Source organism: Cynocephalus volans, chromosome 12 (genome assembly GCF_027409185.1).
Source record: "Cynocephalus volans isolate mCynVol1 chromosome 12, mCynVol1.pri, whole genome shotgun sequence".
Taxonomy (NCBI): domain Eukaryota; kingdom Metazoa; phylum Chordata; class Mammalia; order Dermoptera; family Cynocephalidae; genus Cynocephalus; species Cynocephalus volans.
Window position 1 is genome coordinate 68,502,229 of NC_084471.1, and position 24,468 is coordinate 68,526,696.

Consider the following 24,468-nt stretch of genomic DNA (forward strand, 5'->3'; position numbering starts at 1 on the left):
ATCCTTTCTGGTACCTAAACTAATTCCTTCTGTAGCAATTTAAGCTCATTTTCCTACTCTATCCTCAATGAAAACCAAGAGAAGCTGCTCATCCTCACTTATCACTTATCATTATTGATTTTCCCCTGAGCCTTTTCCTATCTAAGCTAAACAACTCCAATGTCCCTCATGGCCCTTGAATTGTTCAAGGTGCTCGCTGAGTTATGCAGGCTACTACCAGGGAGTGATGAAGACGCACCCAAGTCAGAGGCATCTTCCTGGATGCGGTGGTGGGCACTGCCAATGCCCAGATGGCTGACCCTCCTGGTAACAGACCTCCTGAATGACAGCCTCTGGGTCTGATCAGTATTACCCAGGGTAGGCAATCAAACCAAGGGCCAGGGCTGCCTAGGAGCCTGCAGATACTGAAAGGACTGGAGAGCCTTCCTTTTTCTGTTTCCCTCATACTCCCCCATCCCATCTTTTAGGAAGAGGGATCCTCAGTGGCAGAATGGATCCATATGGCTCAGCAGGCCAACAGAGAGTTTCAGAGAAAATGTCTGGGAAGCTGGGTTTTCAATGATGGCAGATCTGAAGAGAAAGAGAAGGAGGAAGAGGAGAAGTACCAACAGGTGGTGGTCTTCTGCTTCCACATTCACATCTGGTGATTGGTTGCTGGTATGGGGATAGCTGGATGCCCTCCAATGCACACCAAGAATAACTGAATGCTTCGGAATGGCTTTGAGATGACCAAGGACAGAACCAGACTTGGTCTTGCTTCTTCTCTGAGATTTGCCATTTTCTCTGTAACCAGAACTTCCCTGAGGCACCTCATGGCCAAAATCTTCCATTCCAGCAAAGGCTCTTAGTTGAAGAGACTGAATAAAAGTGTTACAGTTAGAAAAAGGGAACACATGATTCACTACTGCTTTAACACAATGCTATGAAGATGTCACCACAATTTGGATCTGGCTATATTTTAAGTTCATTTACCAGTAGACTAGTTCTCAACTAAAAATAACCATGTGTGTTATACATTTCGACAGCTGCCTGGATTTTCCTCTGAAGAAAACAAGATTATGTATTTCACTCACATTCAGCACAGATTTATTTTAACCCATTTGATGAAGAAATAACCTGCCACTACCACCCACTAGTAGCTGTGACTTTTTCAAGCACTTTGTTTCTCCCCAGAACAGCCTTATGAGTGAGGCAGTTCATTACTATTATCCCCATTTTACTGCTGAGTAAACTGATTGCCAGAAACAGCGGTCTGTCAAGTTATACATGGAATTAGTAGCAGCACCAGGACTCCTGGTTCCTAGCTTTTCTTTTTTTTAAACTAGAAAAGTTGCCTTTAATAAGGCCTCAGATTTTGCCTTCAGTTGTCTGACAACTTGAACTTAAATGGTGTTTGGTCTAACTTATTCAAGTAATTTGGGCACATAGCCTACCTCAACGCAGGCAAAGATGCCTCAAGTCCTTCCATTTTCTTCATTAACCTGATTAAAACTTATCTATGCTATTAGCAAATGATATACAGAATTTAGGTTCCAAAATAAGAAAACAGTTACAATTTAATATTTCAAAATCTTTACTTGGCAATAATTCTCATTACACAAGTTAAATAGATTAGAGTCTGTATCAATACTATGAACACTATTTGAATATGTTAGCAATTTTCCAGTTTGTGTGGTTGCAGGAACCAGAGAGATGCCCTTTAGATTTTGAAATGAGAACTAGAGAGAAGATTAAGGGAACTAAACAGATAAAGCAAATTTACATCCCCAAATAATTCCATCCTGAATTTGGACCTGTGTAAACAGGCGGCAGTTCAAAGCATCCTGCCCATCCAAACATTTAGGAAACATTTTTACTTTTCATAGGCTTATAGCTATTCTCATGGGGTCAGCAGCAGTCCTGGGAGTGCTAATAGACAAATTCAGTTTTACAACTAAAATACATTTTACCTTCAACATTATTGCCATTTTCAAAAGCCAAAAATAAATAAAAATTAGAAGTTATAGTTCTCTTTACCTCTTTTCCTTTGTATTTCCAGAATTCATACTGAGAGCTTTCCAGACTGTGGTTTTAGGCATTTCATCAGATATATTAATCTCAGAGGGGTCACATCTGAAATCAATGCTTAGAACAGTGAAGGTCAGACATACAAGTAAAATACATATCAGTGTATAATGACCACCACCCCACCAGAAGGGAAAAGACTGGGTCTGATGGAGTCTGACTGAGTCTATCCTGCTAACAGCTCTCAGAAGCTGTGGGAACTAGATGGAATCTGGTCATTCTTCCTGCAGCCACTGAGGGTGGAATGGAAAAAGGCAACATGGCCCATGGGGTGATGCTGAGGGCTGGGCTGGTGTGCTGGGTGGCAGCCAGTCCTGCCCCCAAAATTGTGCACTCCTCCAAAGGGCCTCACTGGAGATGCTGATGACAACCCTATGATGCCAACAGTATAGCATCAGGAGCTACCACTTACTGAGTGCTCACTGTGTGCCAGGCACTCTTCATTCATTTTCTCATTCACATGGCCAAATCTTTTCCATTTGTAGTTTACAAAAGACTTTCACAACAAACTATCTTAACTATCACAACAATCGAGATTCTAACATCTTCATTTTGAAGGTGAAGAAACCAAAGCTTGCAGGACGCTAAGTGACTTTTTAAGGTCAAACAACAGTAGGTAGAGAATCCAGACCTTGAACCCAGTCCTTGGTCTCCTAGAGCCCCAGAATACTCTGAAGTTTTCCTTTTTCCTTTTTTGACAGCTGGCTGGTACAGGGATCCAAACCCTTGACCTTGGTGTTATCAGCACCAGCCTCTACCAAGTGAACTAACTGGCCACCTCTACTCTAAAGTTTTCTGCAAACCAGACTGTCGCTTTCTAAAATGCCAAGAGAAGAAACAGTATCCTGCTAGAAAAGGAGCATTGCCCCTACTCTGCCACCAGAGAATTCAAAGCCTATGGCTCTTTCCATAACAAACTGTAGAAAGTTTAAGGACCAAAGAAAAGACTTTCCTAATTTCTCCCTCAATATAAATCACAACCAACTCAATGATTCAGCAGTAAATTCTTCAGGATCTAGATGATCAAGATCCCATTCTCTTCCTTCTCTGCCCACTCTCCACCTCTAGGTTCTTTCAGCCTGTGTATATCTCTTCCAAGGCAGAAACAAAACGCCAGGAGCAAAAGCACAAATGGACCAATTTAGCTTCCTATGATTTGTGGAGAGCAACAGGCTTGATAGAGAAAGGGGCTAAAATCACTGGCAGAAGTAAGGAATTTTTGTGATCCTCTTCAGTTCCCCCTTTGCTCCCAGGACTATAGATGCCACAAGTCAGGGTAGAATGGGTGGTCTCTGCCTATCCCCAAAGGCTTGCCCAAGCATGGGAATTTCATGCCACTGAGGCTGAGAACCTCTGATAATAGAGACCACATCCTATTCATTTCTGGAAGGTGGCAAAGAAAGGCAGAAGGAGCACCGGTTTGAGGAATAGGCAGACTAGGGAGCGAATCTTAATCTTTCTACTTAGCAGCATCGTAACCTTGGGAGAATTACCTAAAACCCTCTAAGCCTCAGTTTCCTCACTGTACAAATGTGGACAGTGAGACTTATATTAGAGAGTTGTTGTAAAGATGAACAAAGAGCACACAAATAAAACTTCTAGCACAGTCTTGGCACAGAGGAGGCACTCAGTATGTTGGCTCCCTCACCTATCTTCTCCTGTGATTTCCAGCACCTGGTATAGTGCCTGGCACATAGCAGGAATTCCATAAACAGTGATATGGAAAAGGTATTTTCACAGGGTGGAACTGGGAGGCTGAATGTTTAGCTCTTTATACCAGCAGCTGATCTGTGACACTACCCCCACCACAGAGCCAAAATAGTTATAGAATAACCCAAACAGTAAACTGCTTGGTGTTTGGGGAGTTTTACCTGAAACTGTTGTTCTTTCCAGGACTACTCAGTAACTTCCTGCTCTCTAAGGGGAACTTGTCTCCCCCAATTTCTAACATTTTCTCAACCTCCTGGAAGAAAAGAAGACATTATTATATCTTGGACCAAGTAAGAACATGAATCTTCACCAGCCCTTTCTTCTACCACCACAATTTCTACCTAATTTTCTTACATTTATTATAAAAGAGTGTAATTAGGTTATCATAGATTTGACTCATCATAGAAAGAGACAATCAGATATTTGTACATATGGAATAGTATTTAAAACAAAAAAACAAAACAAAAAACCCCTGAATCTGAGTAAGCCTCTAGATCCAATGACCAATTTTCAGAAAATATAGGGGACAGAAGAACATGTTCAATTACACATTTAGCAAAATCCAAATGGTGGACAACCCTATAGGTCAAAGACCCAGTTTCTTCAACAAAAAGAAAAAAATGGAAAGAGAGCCCCTAAAGAGATTCAAGAAAGATATCAACTGATTGCAATATATGGACCTTCTTTGGATCCTTATTCAAATAAACATATTAAAAACAATAATAAGGCAATTAGGGAAATATAAATTCTGATTTTTCTTCTTAATTTTGTGTATGTTTGAAATGTTCCATAATAAAATGTTTTCTTGAAATATAATCCCATCAATTTAAAGGAAATAATTACAGAGGAAATAGCATATGTGCAAAGATGTTTAAAGCAGGGCTGTCCTGACAGCTCACTTGGTTAGAGCAGGTGTTGGTAACACCAAGGTCAACGGTTCATACCTATACCAGCCAGCCGCCAAAACAAAAACAAAACCGTACAAAAACAGATGTTTAAAGTAGTATAATTAATAATAAAACCTGAAACAACTAAAAATTTTAACAAAAAAAATGTTTAATTATGAGATAATAATACTATAGAATAGTGTGCATCCATTAAAACAATAAATATAATTATTATACAGATATATAGAAACATGAAAGTGTCTTACGGAATCAAGTTGAGGACAAAAATCAGAATATATATATATATATACACACACTATACAGATATCGATAAAAATATATACATACACACACAAATATACAATTATTACAGTTACATGAAAATGGTGTTAAGGACCTGCAGAGAACATAAAAAAATTAACATAAATGTTGGATGTTGAGGTGGTGGATTTTGGGGGTCATGTCTTTATCTTTCATTTCATTTAGCTTTTAAACTAATTCTATAAAGTAACATGTATTGTTATATATTATATTTTATATGTATTGACCTATTGTATGTTATATATATTATATAATAAATATCCCCACTGTGTGTGTGTGTGTTTACACAGGTCATGTTTTCCTGTACAATCTAGTCCCAGAACTGAAGCTGTTAGGTTAAAAGGATGACATACTGTATTTGAAACAAATTACCCTTCAAAAAAGATTTACCAATTTCATTTACCAACAGTGTATAAGAATGCCTTTTTCCTCACATTTGCCCACCATGCTTATTATTTTTTCAATAAAATACTTATCACTATGAGTTGGGGGGGGAGTAACTCATGTATTAACAAGTATATGCTTACTTCAGAAATTTTGGAAAATAAGGATTATTATGTCAACCAATCACCTTGAACTTAACATCCAAAAGAGATTTCTTAATTTTCCTCCTAAATGTGCTGTTCCTTGGTCTTCCCTATCTTAATAAATAGCACAACCATTCATCCGTAAGCCCAAAACTGTAAGAGTCATTCTTGATTCCTCTCTTTCATCCATGCCCACCATCCATTAGCAAAACCTATCTTCAAAATAAGTAATAAATTCAGCTCTATCTTCAAAATCAGTCCCATATTCAGCCACTTTCACCACCTCTACCCTAGCCTAAGCCATGCTCACCTCTTGCCTGAACTGCTGCCACAGCCTCCTAACTAGTCTCCCAGCTACCACTCTCTTCCTTCCAGCCTCACTGGCTTTCTTGGTGTGCCTTAGCACACCAAGCTCATTCCTGCTTTAAGCATTTTCTGTTCTCCTCACCTGGAATATTCTTACTTCCAGATATTCTCATGACTTGTCCCTCACTTTATTCAGGTCTCTGCTCAGATGTATCCTCAAAGGAGTAATCTCCAATCACCCTAAATAAAGTAATTCCCTCATCCTTTAACTTCTTAAAATATATCACTACCTAAAATTTCACATGTATATGTAAAATTACATATAATTTTATACATGGATTTCAAAAATCTCATGGAAAAGTAGAATTGAAAGAAAATACAAATCTTCCCATGAACTTTTTGAAGTACCTTCATATGTAAAATTATAACACTCATAATAAGTAAAGACTGTCTTGTATGCCACTGTGTTTGGAAAGTGAGAACAGAAAAAACACTTAATAAATATTTGAGGAAGGAAGGAAGGAAGGGGAGGGAGAGAGGGAGAAAGGAAGGAAGGAAATAAATTTTAAAATGTATAATCTTACCACCCAGAGAGACATAGAGAACTATAATAAACATTTCAGTCTATTATCTTCCAATCTTTTTCATGTGGGCATGTGTATGTATATTTTTTAGTAAAACTGGGGTTCTTACATACGTTCCATTTTAAATCCTCTCTATTTTTCACATGAAATGTCATAATCAAGTCCACATATCAACTATTCTTTAAAATTTCATTTTTAAACTGTTGTACAATATTCTATTGTAATACATGAGGGTACTTCAAAAAATTCATGGAAAGAGGCATTTTATCTTTTAATTCTATTTTTCCATGAGCTTTCTGAAGTATCCTCATATGTTCCCTAATTTTCCTTTTTTTTTCTGTAAATGTTGTATATAATACCACAATTAAAATATTTTGTCCACGTTGCTCATTATATCCTTAGGATAAATTTAAAAATTAGTGTTGTTCAGCAGAAGGGTATATACATTTTTAAGACTCTATTCTTAAATTGCCCTGTAAAGAGATATATCTAACTTATACTACCACTTTCAGTGTATGAGAAGCCCATTTCAAGTATAGTCTTGCCATGATGGTTCTTTTTACCTTTTTAAAAATCTTTGGAGAATGTGTTCTGCCTGCAGAGAGGGCCTGAAAAAAAGTCTTTTAGCAAATAACCTGGACCTGAATGGAACAAACAAGGCTGACTTCAGGGACACAGTTTCCATCTTAAGTAAAGGGCAGTCGTAAGTGTGAATTGAACTGCCAGGCAATGGGCTACCGCTTCTACGTCCGGCAAGCTGAGAAGGTCATTGACGGCAACCCCTGTGACCAGAATGGCACAGCCATCTGTGTGTCTGGGCAGTGCAAGTTAACACCTGACTAGAAATCCTGACCACGGTCTGAAGTTGTTTAAATATTTCTTGATATTACTTCTGCTCAGCTGGTATCTATTCAACACCTTCTCTATCAAGAGTGAGCAGTCTATAAAACTAGAATTACAAACTTGGTTTTCAAGATGGCGGTGGCTGCGGTGGTTGGCGCGTAGTAGCTGAGGTGGAAAAGGTGGCCACTGGGCCTCAGGCAGCCGGGAAACTTGTGGACCTTCCTCTTGCCATCTCTTAAGGGAGGACTGCTGCTGGTGGCCGGTTGTGGGGGCTGACCGCCACTTTGCCCTCGGCAGGAGAGGCTGCCTCATTTACAGGCAACAGCTTTGAAGTATGGAACAGGAAAAGAACTGTTTCGTAGCTGCAAAAGCGAGTCTCTAAACAGGGAACACGGCGCCAGGGCTGCTGTGGATGCAGACAGGATCCTGGAGGCCGGGGCCGCGCTGAAGGCGGCCAGCTGCCCTATTCATGATTCGAGGTTTCAGGCCGGCATAAAAGAAGATTCCTGGGAGCACCCGAGCCGTGCCGCGGGACCGAGCAAGCAGCCTGAGGTGGCGGGAACCGAGAACGGGGAAGGCGACAAACCAGAGGCAGAGAGTGAGCGCCCGACCTGGCACAGCCCTGTGAGTGACCCCTGGCCCGGCCCTGCTCGGGGGGCTGACACCCACCCGGCTTCCGCCTGCATCACCGGGCCACTCACCGCCCCGGGGCTGCCTCCATTTTTTCAGGTGGTGGCAGCTCCGGCCCAGCTCGGCTCCTCACTGAGCCTTCCCACTTGCTTGCCCCGGCGCGGGGCTTCCCGGGGCCTGCGGGCTGGCCTCCCCTCCCACTCCCTCCGCGGTTCTCTGGCGGGGCTGGTGGGGTGAGGCGTTCCCAGCCAGTGTCGGGAGGGCAAGGAAGTACGGGCAGGCCGACTGTCACTCCACCACACCCTGGACTCCGGCCCCGGTAAACTTCCTGTTACTGGGAGGCAGATACCATCTCTGCGGAAAAATGCCTAACCAATTTCTGGTTGGGAATAGTGTGATAGGAAAGTTCCCAAGTCCACTTAAAACTGCTGGAGAGCTGTCTGCAGGCGGGCACTGGACTCGTCCGGGCCGGGGGGATACAAAGGTGAACTGTGTGCTGCAGACTCCTCCCCCGAGGGGCGCACGCTCTGGTGTGGGAGATAAGACAAGTACTCAAATAACCGTGATACCAGGAGAAAGGTGATAAGTCCCGAGAAAGATCTACACAGTGCTACAAAGACACCCAGAGCGACCGGTCGTCTGTGCCTAGCAGAAACCTGGTAGACTTCCTGGGCGAGGCGGCGCTGAGCAGGGTCTTGAAGGCCCAGCTGATAGACGAGGGTTGCAGAAGACACGTCCCAGCCCAGCCGAGCATGCACAGAGCGGGGAGACATGCGGCCAGGGAGGCGGAGACTCGACAGAAACCACACACCCTGTGGGGTCGCCACTGCACGATCCAAGAGCCCGGGCCAGAGCACACGGAACAGGGAGAAGTCTTGCATGGGAAGTGAAAGCTCAACAGAGATCACACACCCTGTGGTACATGATCCAGCAGCCCAGCAGAGTCCAAGCTGACCAGAAAGGTAGCTCCCCGGAGAGGCCCAAGACCCGAGGCAACCATACACACAAGGCACTAAAGGCCAACTGAGCAGTCACGGAGGTAGCCATACCAAATTGGCAACCATAGCAACATCTTAGTTAGTCAATAGTCTCAAACCGGTGGACTGTGAAACCCCCTGCCACAATGAATAAACAACAAAGAAAAGATACCAGAAATACAAAAAATCAAGAAAATACACCACCAAAAGTTAATAAATCTCAAACTCTAGATCCTATAGAACAAGAAGCCCTTGAAATGACTGACAAGGAATTTCGAGTGATAATTCTAAGGAAACTGAATGAGATACAAGAAAACTCAGCTAGACATCATAATGAAATGAGGAAAAGTATACAGGACCTGAAAGAGGAAATGTACAAGGAAATCGAGGTCCTGAAAAAAAATGTAGCAGAACTTGCTGAACTGAAGAAGTTATTCAGCGAAATAAAAAACATAACGGAGAGTTTAACCAGCAGGCTTGTGGAAGTTGAAGAGAGAACCTCTGAACTTGAAGATGGGCTGTTTGAAATAACACAAGCAGACAAAAAGAAAGAAAAAAGAATCAAAGACATTGAAGAAAATCTGAGATATCAGACAACCTCAAGCGCTCTAATATCCGAGTCATGGGTATTCCAGAAGGGGAGGAAAATGGAGATTCCATTGAAAACATATTCAACAAAATAGTGGCAGAAAACTTCCCAGGTATAGGAAAAATCACAGATCTTCAGATCCAGGAAGCTCAACGATCTCCAAATGTATTCAACCCAAAAAGGCCTTCTCCAAGACATGTTATAGTCAAATTGGCAAAACTCAGAGACAAAGAGAGAATCTTAAAAGCTGCAAGAGAGAAGCGTCAAATCACCTAGAAGGGAGCCCCAATCAGGCTAACATCAGACTTTTCATCACAAACCCTAAAAGCTAGAAAGGAATCGGATGATATATTCAAAATACTAAAAGACAAAGATTGCCAGCCAAGAATACTTTACCCTGCAAGGCTATCCTTCCGAAATGAAGGGCAAATAGTATATTTCTCAGACAAACAAAAACTGCAGGAGTTCACTACCACACGACCACCCTTACAAGAAATCCTCAAGGGAGTACTGGGTTTGGTTCCTGAAAAATAACTACCATTGCCATAAAAACCCAAGAAAAATCAAAACCCACTAGTATAATAAAAATGGCATTCATGAAGAGAAAACAATCAAACAAAAACACTATCTACAACCTAAGGAACCAACAAACACAGAAAACAAACAGTAAATCAGAAAGCAAGGAACAAAAGACACCTAAGACAACCAAACAACCAATAAAATGCTAGGAATAAATCAACACCTTTCAATAACAACTCAATGTAAAAGGCTTAAATTCCCCAATCAAAAGACACAGACTGGCTGACTGGATCAAAAAGGAGGACCCAACTATATGCTGCCTACAAGAGACCCACCTCACCCATAAAGATTCACATAGACTAAGAGTGAAAGGATGGAAAAAGGTTTACCATGCAAACAGAAAAGAAAAACAAGCTGGAGTAGCTATTCTTATATCTGACAAAACAGACTTTAAACTAAAAACCATAAAAAGAGACAATGAGGGACACTACTTAATGATAAAAGGACTGATCCATCAAGAAGACATAACAATCATAAATATGTACACACCCAATGTTGGAGCAGCCAGATTTATAAAACAAACTCTATTAGACCTAAAGAAGGAAATAGACACTAATACCATAATAGCAGGGGAACTGAACACCCTACTGTCAATATTAGACAGATCATCTAGGCAAAGAATCAGTAGAGAAACACAAGATCTAAACAATACTCTAGACCAATTGGACTTCGCAGATATCTACAGAACATTCCATCCAACAACCTCAGAATATTCATTCTTCTCGTCAGCACATGGATCATTCTCCAGGATAGATCACATATTAGGTCACAAATCAAGTCTCAACAAATTCAAAAAAATTGGAATTATCCCATGTATTTTCTCAGACCACAATGGATTAAAACTAGAAATTAATAACAAACGAAACTCTGGAAACTATACAAACACATGGAAATTAAACAGCATTCTACTTAATGACATATGGGTCCAAGAAGAAATCAAGCAGGAAATCAAAAAATTTATTGAAACTAATGAAAACAATGATACATCATACCAAAACCTGTGGGATACTGCAAAAGCAGTATTAAGGGGGAAATTTATTGCATTAAATGCTTACGTCAGAAGAATGGAAAGATGGCAAGTGAACAACCTAACACTTCACCTTAAAGAACTAGAAAAACAAGAACAATCCAAACCTAAAGTTAGCAGACGGAAAGAAATCATTAAGATCAGAGCAGAACTTAATGAAATTGAAACCCAAAAAACAATACAAAAGATCAATGAATCAAAAAGTTGGTTTTTTGAAAAGATAAATAAAATTGACAAACCATTAGCACGGCTAACAAAAAAAAGAAGAGGGAAGACTCAAATAACAAAAATTAGAAATGAAAAAGGTGATATTACAACTGATTCATCTGAAATACAAGGAATCATTGGAGACTACTGTAAACAACAATACGCCAACAAATTTGAAAATCTAGAGGAAATGGATAAATTTCTGCACACACAGAAGCTCCCAAAACTGAGCCATGAAGATGTAGAAAATCTGAACAGACCAATAACAATAAAGGAGATTGAAGCTGTTATCAGAAGGCTCCCAAAAAAGAAAAGCCCAGGACCAGATGGATTCACAGCAGAATTTTACCAAACATTCAAAGAGGAATTGACACTGATTCTTTACAAACTATTCCAAAAGATTAAAACAGACGCAAATCTCCCAAACTCATTCTACGAAGCAAACATCATCCTGATACCAAAACCAGGTAAAGATATAACCAAAAAAGAAAACTACAGGCTGATATAATTGATGAATATAGATGCAAAAATCCTCACTAAAATACTAGCAAACGGAATACAGCAACACATACGTAAAATTATTCATCACGATCAAGTGGGATTCATCCCAGGGATGCAAGGTTGGTTCAACATATGCAAATCAATAAATGTGATACACCATATTAATAAAGTCAAACACAAGGACCATATGATCATCTCTATAGATGCTGACAAAGCATTTGATAAAGTCACTCATTCATGACAAAGACCCTCTATAAGTTAGGTATAGAGGGAAAGTATCTCAACATAATTAAAGCCATATATGACAAACCCACTGCCAATACCATCCTGAATGGGGAAAAGCTGAAAGCTTTTCCTTTAAGAACAGGAACTAGACAAGAATGCCCACTCTCACCACTCCTATTCAACATAGTGTTGGAAGTATTAGCCAGAGCAATCAGAGAAGAGAAGGAAATAAAGGGCATCCAGATTGGAAAAGATGAAGTCAAAATGTCCCTGCTTGCAGATGACATGATCCTATATATCGAACAGCCTAAAGCCTCTACAAAAAAACTCTTGGAATTGATAAATGATTTCAGCACAGTAGCAGGATACAATTTCAACACACAAAAATCAGTAGCATTTCTTTTCTCCAATAGTGAACATACAGAACGAGAAATCAAGAAAGCCTGCCCATTTACAATAGCCACCAAAAAAATAAAATACTTAGGAATTGAGTTAACCAAGGAGGTGAAAAATCTCTATAATGAGAACTACAAACCACTGCTGAGAGAAATTAGAGAGGATACAAGAAGATGGAAAGATATCCCATGCTCTTGGATTGGAAGAATCAACATAGTGAAAATGTCCATACTACCCAAAGTGATATACAAATTTAATGCAATCCCCATCAAAATTCCAAAGACATTTTTCTCAGAAATGGAAAAAACTATTCAGACATTTATATGGAACAATAAAAGACCACACATAGCCAAAGCAATGCTGAGCAAAAAAAATAAAGCTGGAGGCATAACACTACCTGACTTTAAGCTATACTACAAAGCTATAATAACCAAAACAGTATGGTACTGGCATAAAAACAGACACACTGACCAGTGGAATAGAATAGAGAATCCAGAAATCAACCCACACACTTACTGCCATCTGATCTTTGACAAAAGCACCAAGCCTATTCACTGGGGAAGGGACTGCCTCTTCAGCAAATGGTGCTGGGATAACTGGATATCCATATGCAGGAGAATGAAACTAGATCCATACCTCTCACCGTATACAAAAATCAACTCAAAATGGATTAAGGATTTAAATATACACCCTGAAACAATAAAACTTCTTAAAGAAAACATAGGAGAAACACTTCAGGAAATAGGACTGGAAACAGACTTCATGAATATGAGCCCAAAAGCACGGGCAACCAAAGGAAAAATAAACAAATGGGATTATATCAAACTAAAAAGCTTCTGCACAGCAAAAGAAACCATTAACAGAGTTAAAAGACAACCAACAGAGTGGGAGAAAATATTTGAAAAATATACATCTGACAAAGGATTAATATCCAGAATATATTAGGAACTCAAACAACTTTACAAGAAAAAAACAAGCGACCCAATTAAAAAATGGGCAAAAGAGCTAAGCAGGCATTTCTCTAAGGAAGATATACAAATGGCCAACAGACATATGAAAAAATGCTCAACATCACTCAGCATCCGGGAAATGCAAATCAAAATCACACTGAGATACCATCTAACCCCAGTTAGGATGGCTAAAATCCAAAAGACTCTGAACGATAAATGCTGGCGAGGTTGTGGAGAAAAAGGAACTCTCATACGTTGTTGGTGGGACTGCAAAATGGTGCAGCCTCTATGGAAAATGGTATGGAGGTTCCTCAAACAATTGCAGATAGATCTGCCATACGACCCAGCTATCCCACTGTTGGGAATATACCCAGAGGAATGGAAATCATCAAGTCGAAGGTATACCTGTTCCCCAATGTTCATCGCAGAACTCTTTACAATAGCCAAGAGTTGGAACCAGCCCAAATGTCCATCATCGGATGAGTGGATACGGAAAATGTGGTACATCTACACAATGGAATACTACTCAGGTATAAAAACGAATGAAATAATGAAATACTGCCATTTGCAACAACATGAATGGACTTTGAGAGAATTATATTAAGTGAAACAAGTCATACACAGAAAGATGTTCTCACTTATTGGTGGGAGCTAAAAATTAATATATAATTCACACACACACACACACACACACAAAAAAAAAAAAAAAAACCAGGGTGGGGGAAGAAGATATAACAACCACAATTACTTGAAGTTGATATGATAAGCAAACAGAAAGGACATTGTTGGGCGGGAGGGGGGGAGGGAGGAGGGAGGGAGGTTTTGGTGATGGGCAACAATAATCAGCCACAATGTATATGGACATAATAAAATTTTTATAAATAAATAAATAAATAAATAAATAAATAAAAATAAAAATAAAAATAAAAATATTTGTCAATTTGATAAGTGAAAAATGTGTTCTCCTTGTTTAAATTTCCTTTTCTTTGAATATTAATGAGAATAAACTTTTTGTCATAAGGTAACTGGCGATTTGTATTTCTTCTATGTCCATTCCTCATTTTTATTCCATTATTGTTACGAATTTGTAAGAATTATTTGAATAGTAAGGATATTAAGACATGTCCTGACTTATCTGTTATTTTTAAATTTTGTTTATAGAGTTTTGGATGCCTGAAAGCTTCACATTTTATGTAGTGAATTCTATCAATATTCCCTTTAAAGTTTTCTTCCATTGCTTTTCTATTTATAATTGTTAAAGCTTATTCAGAAATTTAAGATTTTTAAAATTCGAGATATTTGGAAAAAAATGTCTTTTAAAATCCATTTCAAAGGACACTATTTGGGACCTAAGTATATTTGGAAACACTTCCCAGCTCACTCACTTCTTGGTCTGGTATTTTCACTTGCTGCACATCATTTCTTTGCATGTATAGGCCATTTACTGAGCATCCATTGTGTAAATGGCAAGGTGCCAAGTGCTGAGGGAAATGAAAGAAAGTCCTGTGCATGTTATCTTTCCCTGGTGCCAACCACAGCACTATCTGCAATTAAGTACATAACAAATACTTTCAAAAAATAATGGGTTTTATATACTTGTCAAATTAGACATTTTAGAAGAACATGAACCATCACATCTGATAATAAGAGCAGATTCTATGTTCATATTCTAGGTGTGAACCTGGTGAGTAGATTCCAAACAAAAAAACAACTGATTATCAAATCTAAATGTGAAGGGCAGACAGGAATATGAATCCTTAATCCATTCTCAGCTGAGAACATCTTTGGGGTAATCTTCCTAGCTCTGATATAAAACCGTTGTGATTCCAGACATACTGATTTTTCATGTGGCCCTTCCTATGTTCTGTAATTTGAGGCCCCAAAGTGTACTGTTAGTGCAAGGACTACAACCTCTTCCTCCTTGGCCTTCTTTTTGGCATCATCCAACTTCTTCTTTTTGCTCTCAGGCATCAGATCATCTAGCCAGCTCAGCTCTCGCTTAGAGAAACAGAGATCCATGACTTTCCTGACAAAGACCAAGGCCAAGACCTGAAGAAAAAGAAAGTGAGTTAAAGGGGCTAATTTCTTTCCTGGAATTAGAAGCCAAGTCTTGTTTTCACAGCAGACTAGGACATTTCAAGCAAAATCAAACTCATAATAATCATAACAGTTGCCATTCATTCAATGCCCTCTTTGTGTCTGGTACTGAGGTAGTAGTGTTTTGCATACAATATTTTAACAATCATCACAACCCTACACCTTAAGGAACAACTAATTTAATTCCCTCATTGAAAAGAGAAATCCGTCATTTGCAGATGGCCCTAACAGCTGTTTTCCCCTGGCTTGGGGTCAGCAGGAAGGGCTACAAGGCAGCATGTGGTAGACAGCCTCTATAAGAGCACAGCCACAGGGGGCCCAGCCACACCCAACCCAAGCATGCCTCACCACGAGATGACACAACCTTGGAGGACTGTCTTTATTCCCTCTGGTCCTTTGCCTGTACATTTCCCCCTAAAATCCTTGCTCTATGCCTGCATCATGTATCTCCAGTGGTTTTTGTCTCTGCCCTCTGGCCTGGCCTGATACTCACTTTACAGATGAGAAAACTGAGACCTAGAGAGAGAAGTGACTTGCCTAAAATCTGACAGCTAATTTCCCAAGTAGAGACAGATCCAGACAGAATGTCTCAACTGTTGCTCTACTTTGCTTCCCTGAGAACCATTTTAGCCAAAGGTGAACCAATAATAATGAGAATGACCTGCCTGGGTTAGCTTGTGTTCACTAGCTACATTTGGTGGATAGACAAGGAAGGAGGCAAATTGAATTTTTAAATTTAACCCCATTTCACTCTAATTTTAATGACTACTTTCCTAATAAATCCTACATTGATAGGATCCCATCTGGAAGTTCCCAGGAATTTCTTATGTCTTTAAACAAACACTCAACCCCTGAACATAAAACATAAATGCAGAATCTTACATGTACTGACAAAATTGAGAAACCCACCAGGAAGGTGTGAATCCAGGGGATTAGAGAAGAAATGTAAAATGAGAATTACCATATGATCCAGTAATTCCACTCCTAGTATAAGCCCCCCAAAATTTAAAGCAGGGACACAAACAGATATTTGTACACCCATGTTCATGGCAGCATTATTCACAACAGGCAAAATGTGGAAGCAACCCAAGTGTCCACAGACAGATGAATGGATAAACAAAATACAGTATATATATACAATGGAGTACTATTCAGTCTTAAAACAGGAGAATTCTGACACATGCTACAACGTATATGAATCCTGAAGACATTATGCTAAGTGAAATAAGCCAGTCACAAAAGGACAAATACTGTATGATTCCACTTACATGAAGGACCTAGAATAAGCAAACTCATAAAGGCAGAAAGCATAATGGTGGTTGCCAGCCACTGGGGGAGGGGAGGATGGGGAGTTATTGATGTGTGCAGAGTTTCGGTTATGCAAAATGAAAAAAGTTCTGGAGACAGATGGTGATAATGCTTGCACAACCGTGTGGATATACTTAATAACTACCGAACTGTATGTTTAAAAGTAGTTAAAATGGTAAATTTTATGTTATGCATGTTTTACCACAACTTTAAAAAATAAAAATATAATAATAATTTATTTTAAAAACCTCACCATCATTGGGAAAACAATGGCAGCTGGCGATGCCTTGATGACCCAGAGCAGGACGAGGCAGGTCAGCTGGATGAGGGTAAAAAGGTGTACTTTGCGCAGCGGCACATGCCGCAGGTAGATAAAATCTGGCTGGTGCTTTGCGGGCATCCCAAAGAGCTTCAGACGATCAAAGAACTGAAAGGAGGGAACTGATATTTATTTTCAGGAGTCTTCTCTGGGTCAGAAACCTTGTTAGACCCACTCATGTCTCTTACATCACTTGCTCTGAAAGGTACATAACACCATTTCCACTGAACAGAAATGGCAACTGAGTCTCAGAGAGAACATGTAATTTGGCCAAGGTCAGTAAATTGCAGAGTCAAGATCTGAATCCATCTTTTCTAATTCTAAGTTCAAACTTCTTTCTCCTATTCCACACTGTGGCTCCTGAGAGAGTTCTTTGTCAGGAGTGTTGAAAACAAAATAAGCCAATTGCATCTTTCTGTTTATCATCAAAAACAAATCTCTTGTTCTGTGAGGGGTTTAGAGCTATTCATTGATTATTATAGTGAAAAGATAAAATGAAACCTAATAACATTCTGGATATAGAAAATATGATCATCCTTATATGATAAAATGGAAAACAGAGACCCAGAGATTAAGTGGCCCAAAGCCACTTTAGAACTCAGTATATAAGAATGACCACTGGATATTCCATATAAACAAAGAAGAATCAGCCATCAATAGAAGAAGCTAAGTTATATTATCTGGTGCCTAAGTTATTGATGACAAGTTCCTGATTTTCTCTGTTTTAAGGACTCAGAGAAGTGAAGCGGATAGATGGGAAAACGCAGAGTACAACAGGAAGTGACATCTGCTTACCTGGAGCAATTCCTACTACTTCCCAATCTCTTTCTTCACCAATGTGCCCCCTCTCTCACACCTTAGCCTTTCACTAAACCTAGAACTGTCTGTATGTGGAAGCTAGTTTGGTTCTTAACCAACTTTTCATATCTAAATTTACCAGCACCCAGCAAAGCACCTAGTGTTTAATATGTGCATCTTGAATAATTAATGAATTACTGGAACCTTGACATCAAGCTTTTCCACCCTGGAAGTCTCTGTACTCTCATGCTAACATGACTATATTTTGTCCCATATCCGAAGAAATGTCTAAAATAGACTAACTGGCAAGACTAGGAAATAAATTCTCAAGAACTAATGGTGCTTCCCCTTGGAGAGATGTCCCTCCCTGGTCAGAAAAGGTGAACTCACAGTGAGAAAACACTGCCCTAGTTGAACCACACCATACCTGAATTCCCTGTAGTGAAGAAACTCCCATGTAGAGGAAGACTCCATAGAGTACTGGCATCGGAATAAACTGGAAACCAAAGAGCAGAAAGACCAGAAATTTGGTATCATAACACACTGAAGATTATATGAACTTTTCATCTCCAAGAATGAAGCAAAGTCACAATATAGCTGCATAAATACCGCATTAGTTTCTGATGCCTTCGCATGATTTAGAAGTAGAAGCAACAGCAGAAGCTGACAATGATGATAATCATTTTGTTCTGAAATGAAATGATTACGTGTAAGTTAAATCACGGGCCTCATATCTCACCCGTCTGGCACTTCCTGCTCCATGGGGATGGGCAGACAGATGGACACAGACACACGCATACATACACTTCTTTTACAGAACTGATGCTTTTCAAATCTTCTGTAATCACACAATAATCTCCTCAGAGACTTAATGTCTCTGACATGGACCAAAGTTTCCTTTTTTACTGACAAGAGACTTGAGGAAAGAAGTGAGGAGGTATCTTATCAGAAAGGGAATGATGTAGGAAGAAATATTAATATTATATTGCACTTGAATATCCACACAGTACTTAAATATGACTTTCCCATCACATCACATCTATCAACCTAAGTAATCTTCAGAGCAACTCTGAGATAAGGAAAATGGGGCCTACAGAATCAAGACAAGGAAAGTCTCATAGCTGTAGACTAAACTTGACTTGCCTTTATTCTGGGGCTACAGAACATTCCCAAACATAATTCCTACCAGAACTCCTACCCATTGGATTTTGTGTTGTTCCAGCTCTGAAGTGACCAGACATTCCCATTCAGTGATGACCTTGTTTGTAGAATTATTGGATGGTGTCCTAAAAAAGAATCCTCCTCGGTCAGTTATAGGAAGCCCAGATGATGCCCACCTCCATGCCTTCATGGTTATATTCTTGGCGGAGCCACAACCTTTGGGCTCCTTCAGATGGCATCTAGACTAAGGATAAGAGTGGGAGTACAGCTGGGAATAGAAAGTAGAAAGGGTTAAGGGGCATGAGGAGAGGTGGGTGGTAAGGTTGAGTGGAAAGTAAGGGGACAGGAAGATGGTTCAGAATTCTTTACCACCCCTCTCAATTCTCACCCTTGAAGGGCATTTGCAGTGCAGGGTGGGGTGATTGAAGATTCACCAAAAAGAGGGAGAAGGGAGACAAGGCAGAGCTCCAAAATTGTTGGGGCCTGGCAAAATAGCCACAGAACATTCCTTTTCACCCTTTTCCCCAGAATGCAGGCCTTACACCTGCAAAAAAAAATTTTTTTTCTCATGTTTTAAAAAACTCTCCTTCAGCCCCACTTCTCACGCCAACCACTGCCCATTTTTCTGTTCTGCTTCACAGAAAAATCTCTTACAAGAGCTGTGTATGGGCCGGCCTGTGGCTCACTCAGGAGAGTGTGGTGCTGATAACACCAAGGCCACGGGCTCGGATCCCATATAGGGATGGCCGGTTCGCTCACTGGGTGAGCGTGGTGCTGACAACACCAAGTCAAGGGTTAAGATCCCCTTACCGGTCATCTTTTTAAAAAAAAAAAAAAAAGAGCTGTGTGCACACATACTCTTTACTCCCTCATCTCCTGTTCACTCTTCAGGCACTTATAACTAGGGTTTCTCCCCTACTGTTCCACTGATTTCCCGCTTTGATAACTCCCCACTCCTTTTCTCAAGTCTCTGGTCAGTAGAAAAGGAAAACTCTTTTAGTCTGTGTTAAAATACACCAAATCACTGAGGAAATGATTGTGTATTACAGAAAACTTAAAAGGCATCAGTTCTGTAAAAGGTGTGTGTGTGTGTGTGTGTGTGTGTGTGTGTGTGTGTGTGTGTGTAGGGGTGAGCTATGAGGCCTATGATTTAACTTACACATAATCAATTCATTTTAGAACAAAATGATTTTTTTTTAATCATTGTCAACTTCTGCTTTTGCTTCTACTTCTAAATCATGTAAAGGCAGCAGAAACTGACGTAATCCACTGAATCTGCTCTTATCAAGTCACTTTAGACCTTCATGTTGTTAAATCCAATAGCCTTAGGTTAGTCTTCATCTTTTTAGATAGATTCTAACCAGTCCCTCCTTCTTGAAACACTCCCTTCACTTGGCTACCCTGATACCACACCCTCCTGGTTTTCCTCCTACCTCTCCAGCAGCTCCTTCTGAGACTCTCTTGCTATCTCCTTCTCTACCCAACCTCTAAACTCTGCTTCTCTCTCTGGTCCCTCTTCTGTATATCTATCCTTCTCCCTGAGTGAGCTCATCTACTCCCTTGGCTTTCAACATTGCCTGTGTGCTGTTGACACCCATATTTACATTTTTAGTCCAGAACCCTCCTCCTCTAGCCTCTTCACTCAGATGACTCCCAGACATCTCACCCAGAATCTGTTCACAGCCCCATCCCTTACAAAATCATGCAGTCTTCTCCATCTTAATAAATGATTCTCCACCACTTGGCCAAGCCAGAGACCTAATAGGCACCTTTGATTTTTCCATTTTCTTCTCCCCATTCCACATCCAGTCAACCAGCAAGACCTCTGGATTTGTCTCCAAGATATAAAGAAGTTATGCCTTTTTATCTTTCCCTGCCACTAACTTCCCTATCCAAGCCACGATCACCTCTCACCTGTAACAGCCTCACTGGTCTCACTGCCTCTATTCTTCCCCAACCCTAATTATTCTCTAGATATCAGCCATAGTGATCTTTTCAAAATCCTAACTGGATCATGTCCCTTTCCTATTAAAATCCTTGTTGTCGACAAGGCCTTACATGATCTTCCCTGCCTACTCTTCAATCTCATTTTACTGTGCTCTTGCCTTGACTCAACACCCTTGAGAACCACATGGCCCTGATATTTCCTAGAACACATATATCACTCTCTCCCACCTCCCAGCATAACGAGATTTCTTTTCTCCCCTCCCTCCATGCCATCTCCCACCATCCATGGCATGAAGTAACTCCATCTCATATTAAATATCATATCCTCAGAAAGGCCCTCTCTGACCACCCTAACTAAAAGAGTACCCCTTTAATTCTCTGTAGAATAAGCAAGCACTATATATTTCCTTAATATCACTTGTCACATTCTGTAATTGTCATGTTTGTTTTCTTAACTGATTTTCTCACTATGTATTATATATCTTACCCTGCTAGAATAAGCTCTTTCAGAGCAAGGATTTGTATATGTGTCTGTGGCATATCACTGTATTCCCAGCACCTAGCAGGATTCCTAGTACAAATCAAGCACTCGATATTTGCCTAATGAGTGAATAACTGATTACCTTTAAGATAGCAGTCATGAAGACTGAGCAGCCCATCAGCACAAAGATCATAAGGCCTGTTACTCTCTGCTCTCGAATGCCCAAGAACTTGGGCTGTTCACCAGGAGCAGAGCACTCAGATTCCAGCTTGAGGCTGTTCACATGTGTGATGGACAGGACAGTTGCAGCCACAAACCAGGGGAGGCCCATGATGGAGCAGACGCCCAGCATGATGGCCACCATCAGTAGGTCCAGGTGGTAGCCACAGCCTTTCTGTGGAGAAACAGAGTCTCTGTCATCATCAGTGGGCTGACTATAATGGGGCATAGAACAGAGAGCTAAGGATCTCATGCCTGAAGCAGGAAGGGTATATGGCTAAGGAGGAAGAGGTCCAGGGGTCCCAGAGTTTTGCAGCTTCTGCTGGTTAGGAGTAAACAGAGAAGAAAAAAGGGAAATCTTAGCCTGTCCTATATATGCCAATATCCATTCTTTATCCATATGTCCCCACCTTACTCTGAGTCTCACACATTCAAAGATCCATCCTACCCTGGAATAGTGACCAGAGCCCAAGCCACACTGTGACCATTCTGGATGGTAAACACCACAGGAGTTGGAGATAAATGTCCTTACTAGGTTCCTACAACACACTCCTAGATCTTTGCCAGATTTGGATGTTGTCTACTCTGAGTAAGGAAAGAACAGAGATAGAAGGCATGAAGTACCTCACTAATACATGTACTAGAGCTAATCCTACTTCCCTAGGATCCTTGGGCTCCAGGTTCAGCCCAGAAATCCAGTGGGAGAATACTTGCCTCTAGGAAACAGCAGCCCAGGCCTTGATCTGAACCTAAGGAAAACAAGCTGCAGAGTTGCCTGACCCAGAGAATGTAGCTATATATAGCAGGGACCTCCAGGAACTCTGCCCAACCACCTTCCTCACAGGTTTGAGAGGGAATTATGGAGTCAAGTTTCTTTCACATCATACCACCATGCTCCACTGTAGTCTCATCTTCAAACTGATCTTTGTTATTAATGGAGGAAATGGGAACCCCTTATGAACCCCTACTATGACTGTTTTTATCTAGGTTCTAAAGTTCCTGGTCTAGATGGGCTTACCCTAAAATAAAAAAAGTAACAGGCTGCCACAGCACTCTTCTAGGTCAGAACCTCTTGTTACCTTGAGCTTATGCTCCTTCCTGTTAATGATGACAGCTGTGATCTGCTGGTCCATGAATATCAAGATAGTGCAGAGAAGAGCTGGGATAATCGCCGCTATCACAGTCCACCAGGGATTGGGGCCGATGGGATTAATAATCCACCCTCGATCATCCCTTGTTGGCTAAGGGGAAAAAAATAAGGCATTATTTTTGTATTTTAAGTTAACTACAGTCATAAGGACAAAACAGATCAAATTGAATCACAATATCCACATTTCTTTTTATTCTTGAATAAGAATCCTTTAAAAATAAAAAAGGCATAAAATACAGTAACTCCTTAGGAAATCTATGACCTTGTTCTAAATCCCCTTTGAAACAGTCAGTCTTCAATTATCTGCTTCGTGTGGAATATTCATTAATCCTGTACTTCCTTCCAGTTATTCCCCAAACCCCTGTTCACAGAGAAAGGAAATTTATCTCGACATTAGCCCAAGTAAAATATAATTAACAACTAAATCTGTTGTCAAAAAAATTTCAGTGACTTCTAAAGACAAATATAAATAACTTTGACTATCCTCCTCACTGCTCTCCAGAAGCCATATAATGTGTGTCTACACACAAAGAAAGGCAAAGTGGAGCCAGTTGCATGGAATCTCTTGAGCTTAGATTGGATTGTTCCAAGAGCCCTCTCCCATTAGCAGTGAAATAGGGGCTCAGGCACCAGAGACTTAAGAAGCCCAAAACTTCTAAACATGGGGACCTGTTTGACCTATGACCCTCTCCAATGCCCCCATAAGACAACTGGTTCACAAACTTTATTGGGGTGTTCATGACATACCTAAACTCTCCTAGATCCTTGACCCTCTCCCACCCACCAGGATTCTCTGGAAAAGATAAGTTCACCTTTTTTTGGCAAGTGGTGCTGGAGGATAAATGGCCAGGGACACAAATGGGCCCAGAATTAACGCAAACTCAGTGAACAAAGCAAAGACTATTATATCTGAAGCGTTTGGTTCCATATTAGTTGTGACTCTAGGATTTTAAGACCTTTCAATAACACTGTCAAGTCCCAAATTATGAATGGGTTAAGCTCTAAAAGTTTACAGAATCTATATTTCCCTATTAACAATGTTCAAAGTGGTAGTTAAGTTCCCAGGTCAATGTAAAAACTTATTAAATCCTATTGGCATTATAACCCCTAGTAATAGTACTGGCCTTCAGATTGGGTCTTGGGAGCTGGGGCCCATGTGGTATAATAGGGAAGGGAAGAAGAAAGAAAATTTCCTCTCTGCTTCCTAAAAGTAGAACTTGAAACATTTTCTTTGATATTGTCCCATTTTTCTTTCTCATATCTCTCCTACCTCCTTCTTTTCAATGTCCCAGAAATTCAATGCCTTCTGACTGTCTTAAGCCTATCCATCAGGGAACCTTTCCAAGGACTGCTTAATGCTCCCATTCCTTCTGCAGGGCTGACCTCATCTAGGTATTAGAGAGAAAGGTGACTGTGCTCATTCACACAGAGGTGAGAACGCCACATTCTTGGAGGTATTGTACTTATAAAACAGTGTTTGTTAATCCATAAATTTCCAACTTGTGGTCTTTCAGCAAACTTAACAAAATTTAAGTTTTAGACAATGTGGAAAAAGATATTTTTAACCAGACCTACTTTTGGGAGAGAGAGAGAAAAAAAAGAAAGGGAAGACAAAGGCCAACTGTATCAGGGCATTTACAAGTCTGGGACTCCCTTTATTCCTGT

General features: G+C 40.3%; 1 protein-coding gene across 1 annotated transcript in view; it reads right to left on the reverse strand.

The window, feature by feature from the left end:
• Positions 1 to 24,468, reverse strand: part of SLC4A8 (solute carrier family 4 member 8) — a 135,629-nt gene that overhangs the window by 61,093 nt on the left and 50,068 nt on the right. The window contains exons 17-24 of the mRNA XM_063115683.1: positions 22,733 to 22,894; positions 21,577 to 21,828; positions 18,273 to 18,341; positions 16,982 to 17,155; positions 15,235 to 15,372; positions 3,936 to 4,027; positions 2,017 to 2,112; positions 606 to 843 (exon numbers count right to left, since the gene is read on the reverse strand). Coding sequence (XP_062971753.1) covers positions 606 to 843; positions 2,017 to 2,112; positions 3,936 to 4,027; positions 15,235 to 15,372; positions 16,982 to 17,155; positions 18,273 to 18,341; positions 21,577 to 21,828; positions 22,733 to 22,894 — 1,221 coding nt within the window. The remainder of the gene's footprint in view (positions 1 to 605; positions 844 to 2,016; positions 2,113 to 3,935; positions 4,028 to 15,234; positions 15,373 to 16,981; positions 17,156 to 18,272; positions 18,342 to 21,576; positions 21,829 to 22,732; positions 22,895 to 24,468) is intronic.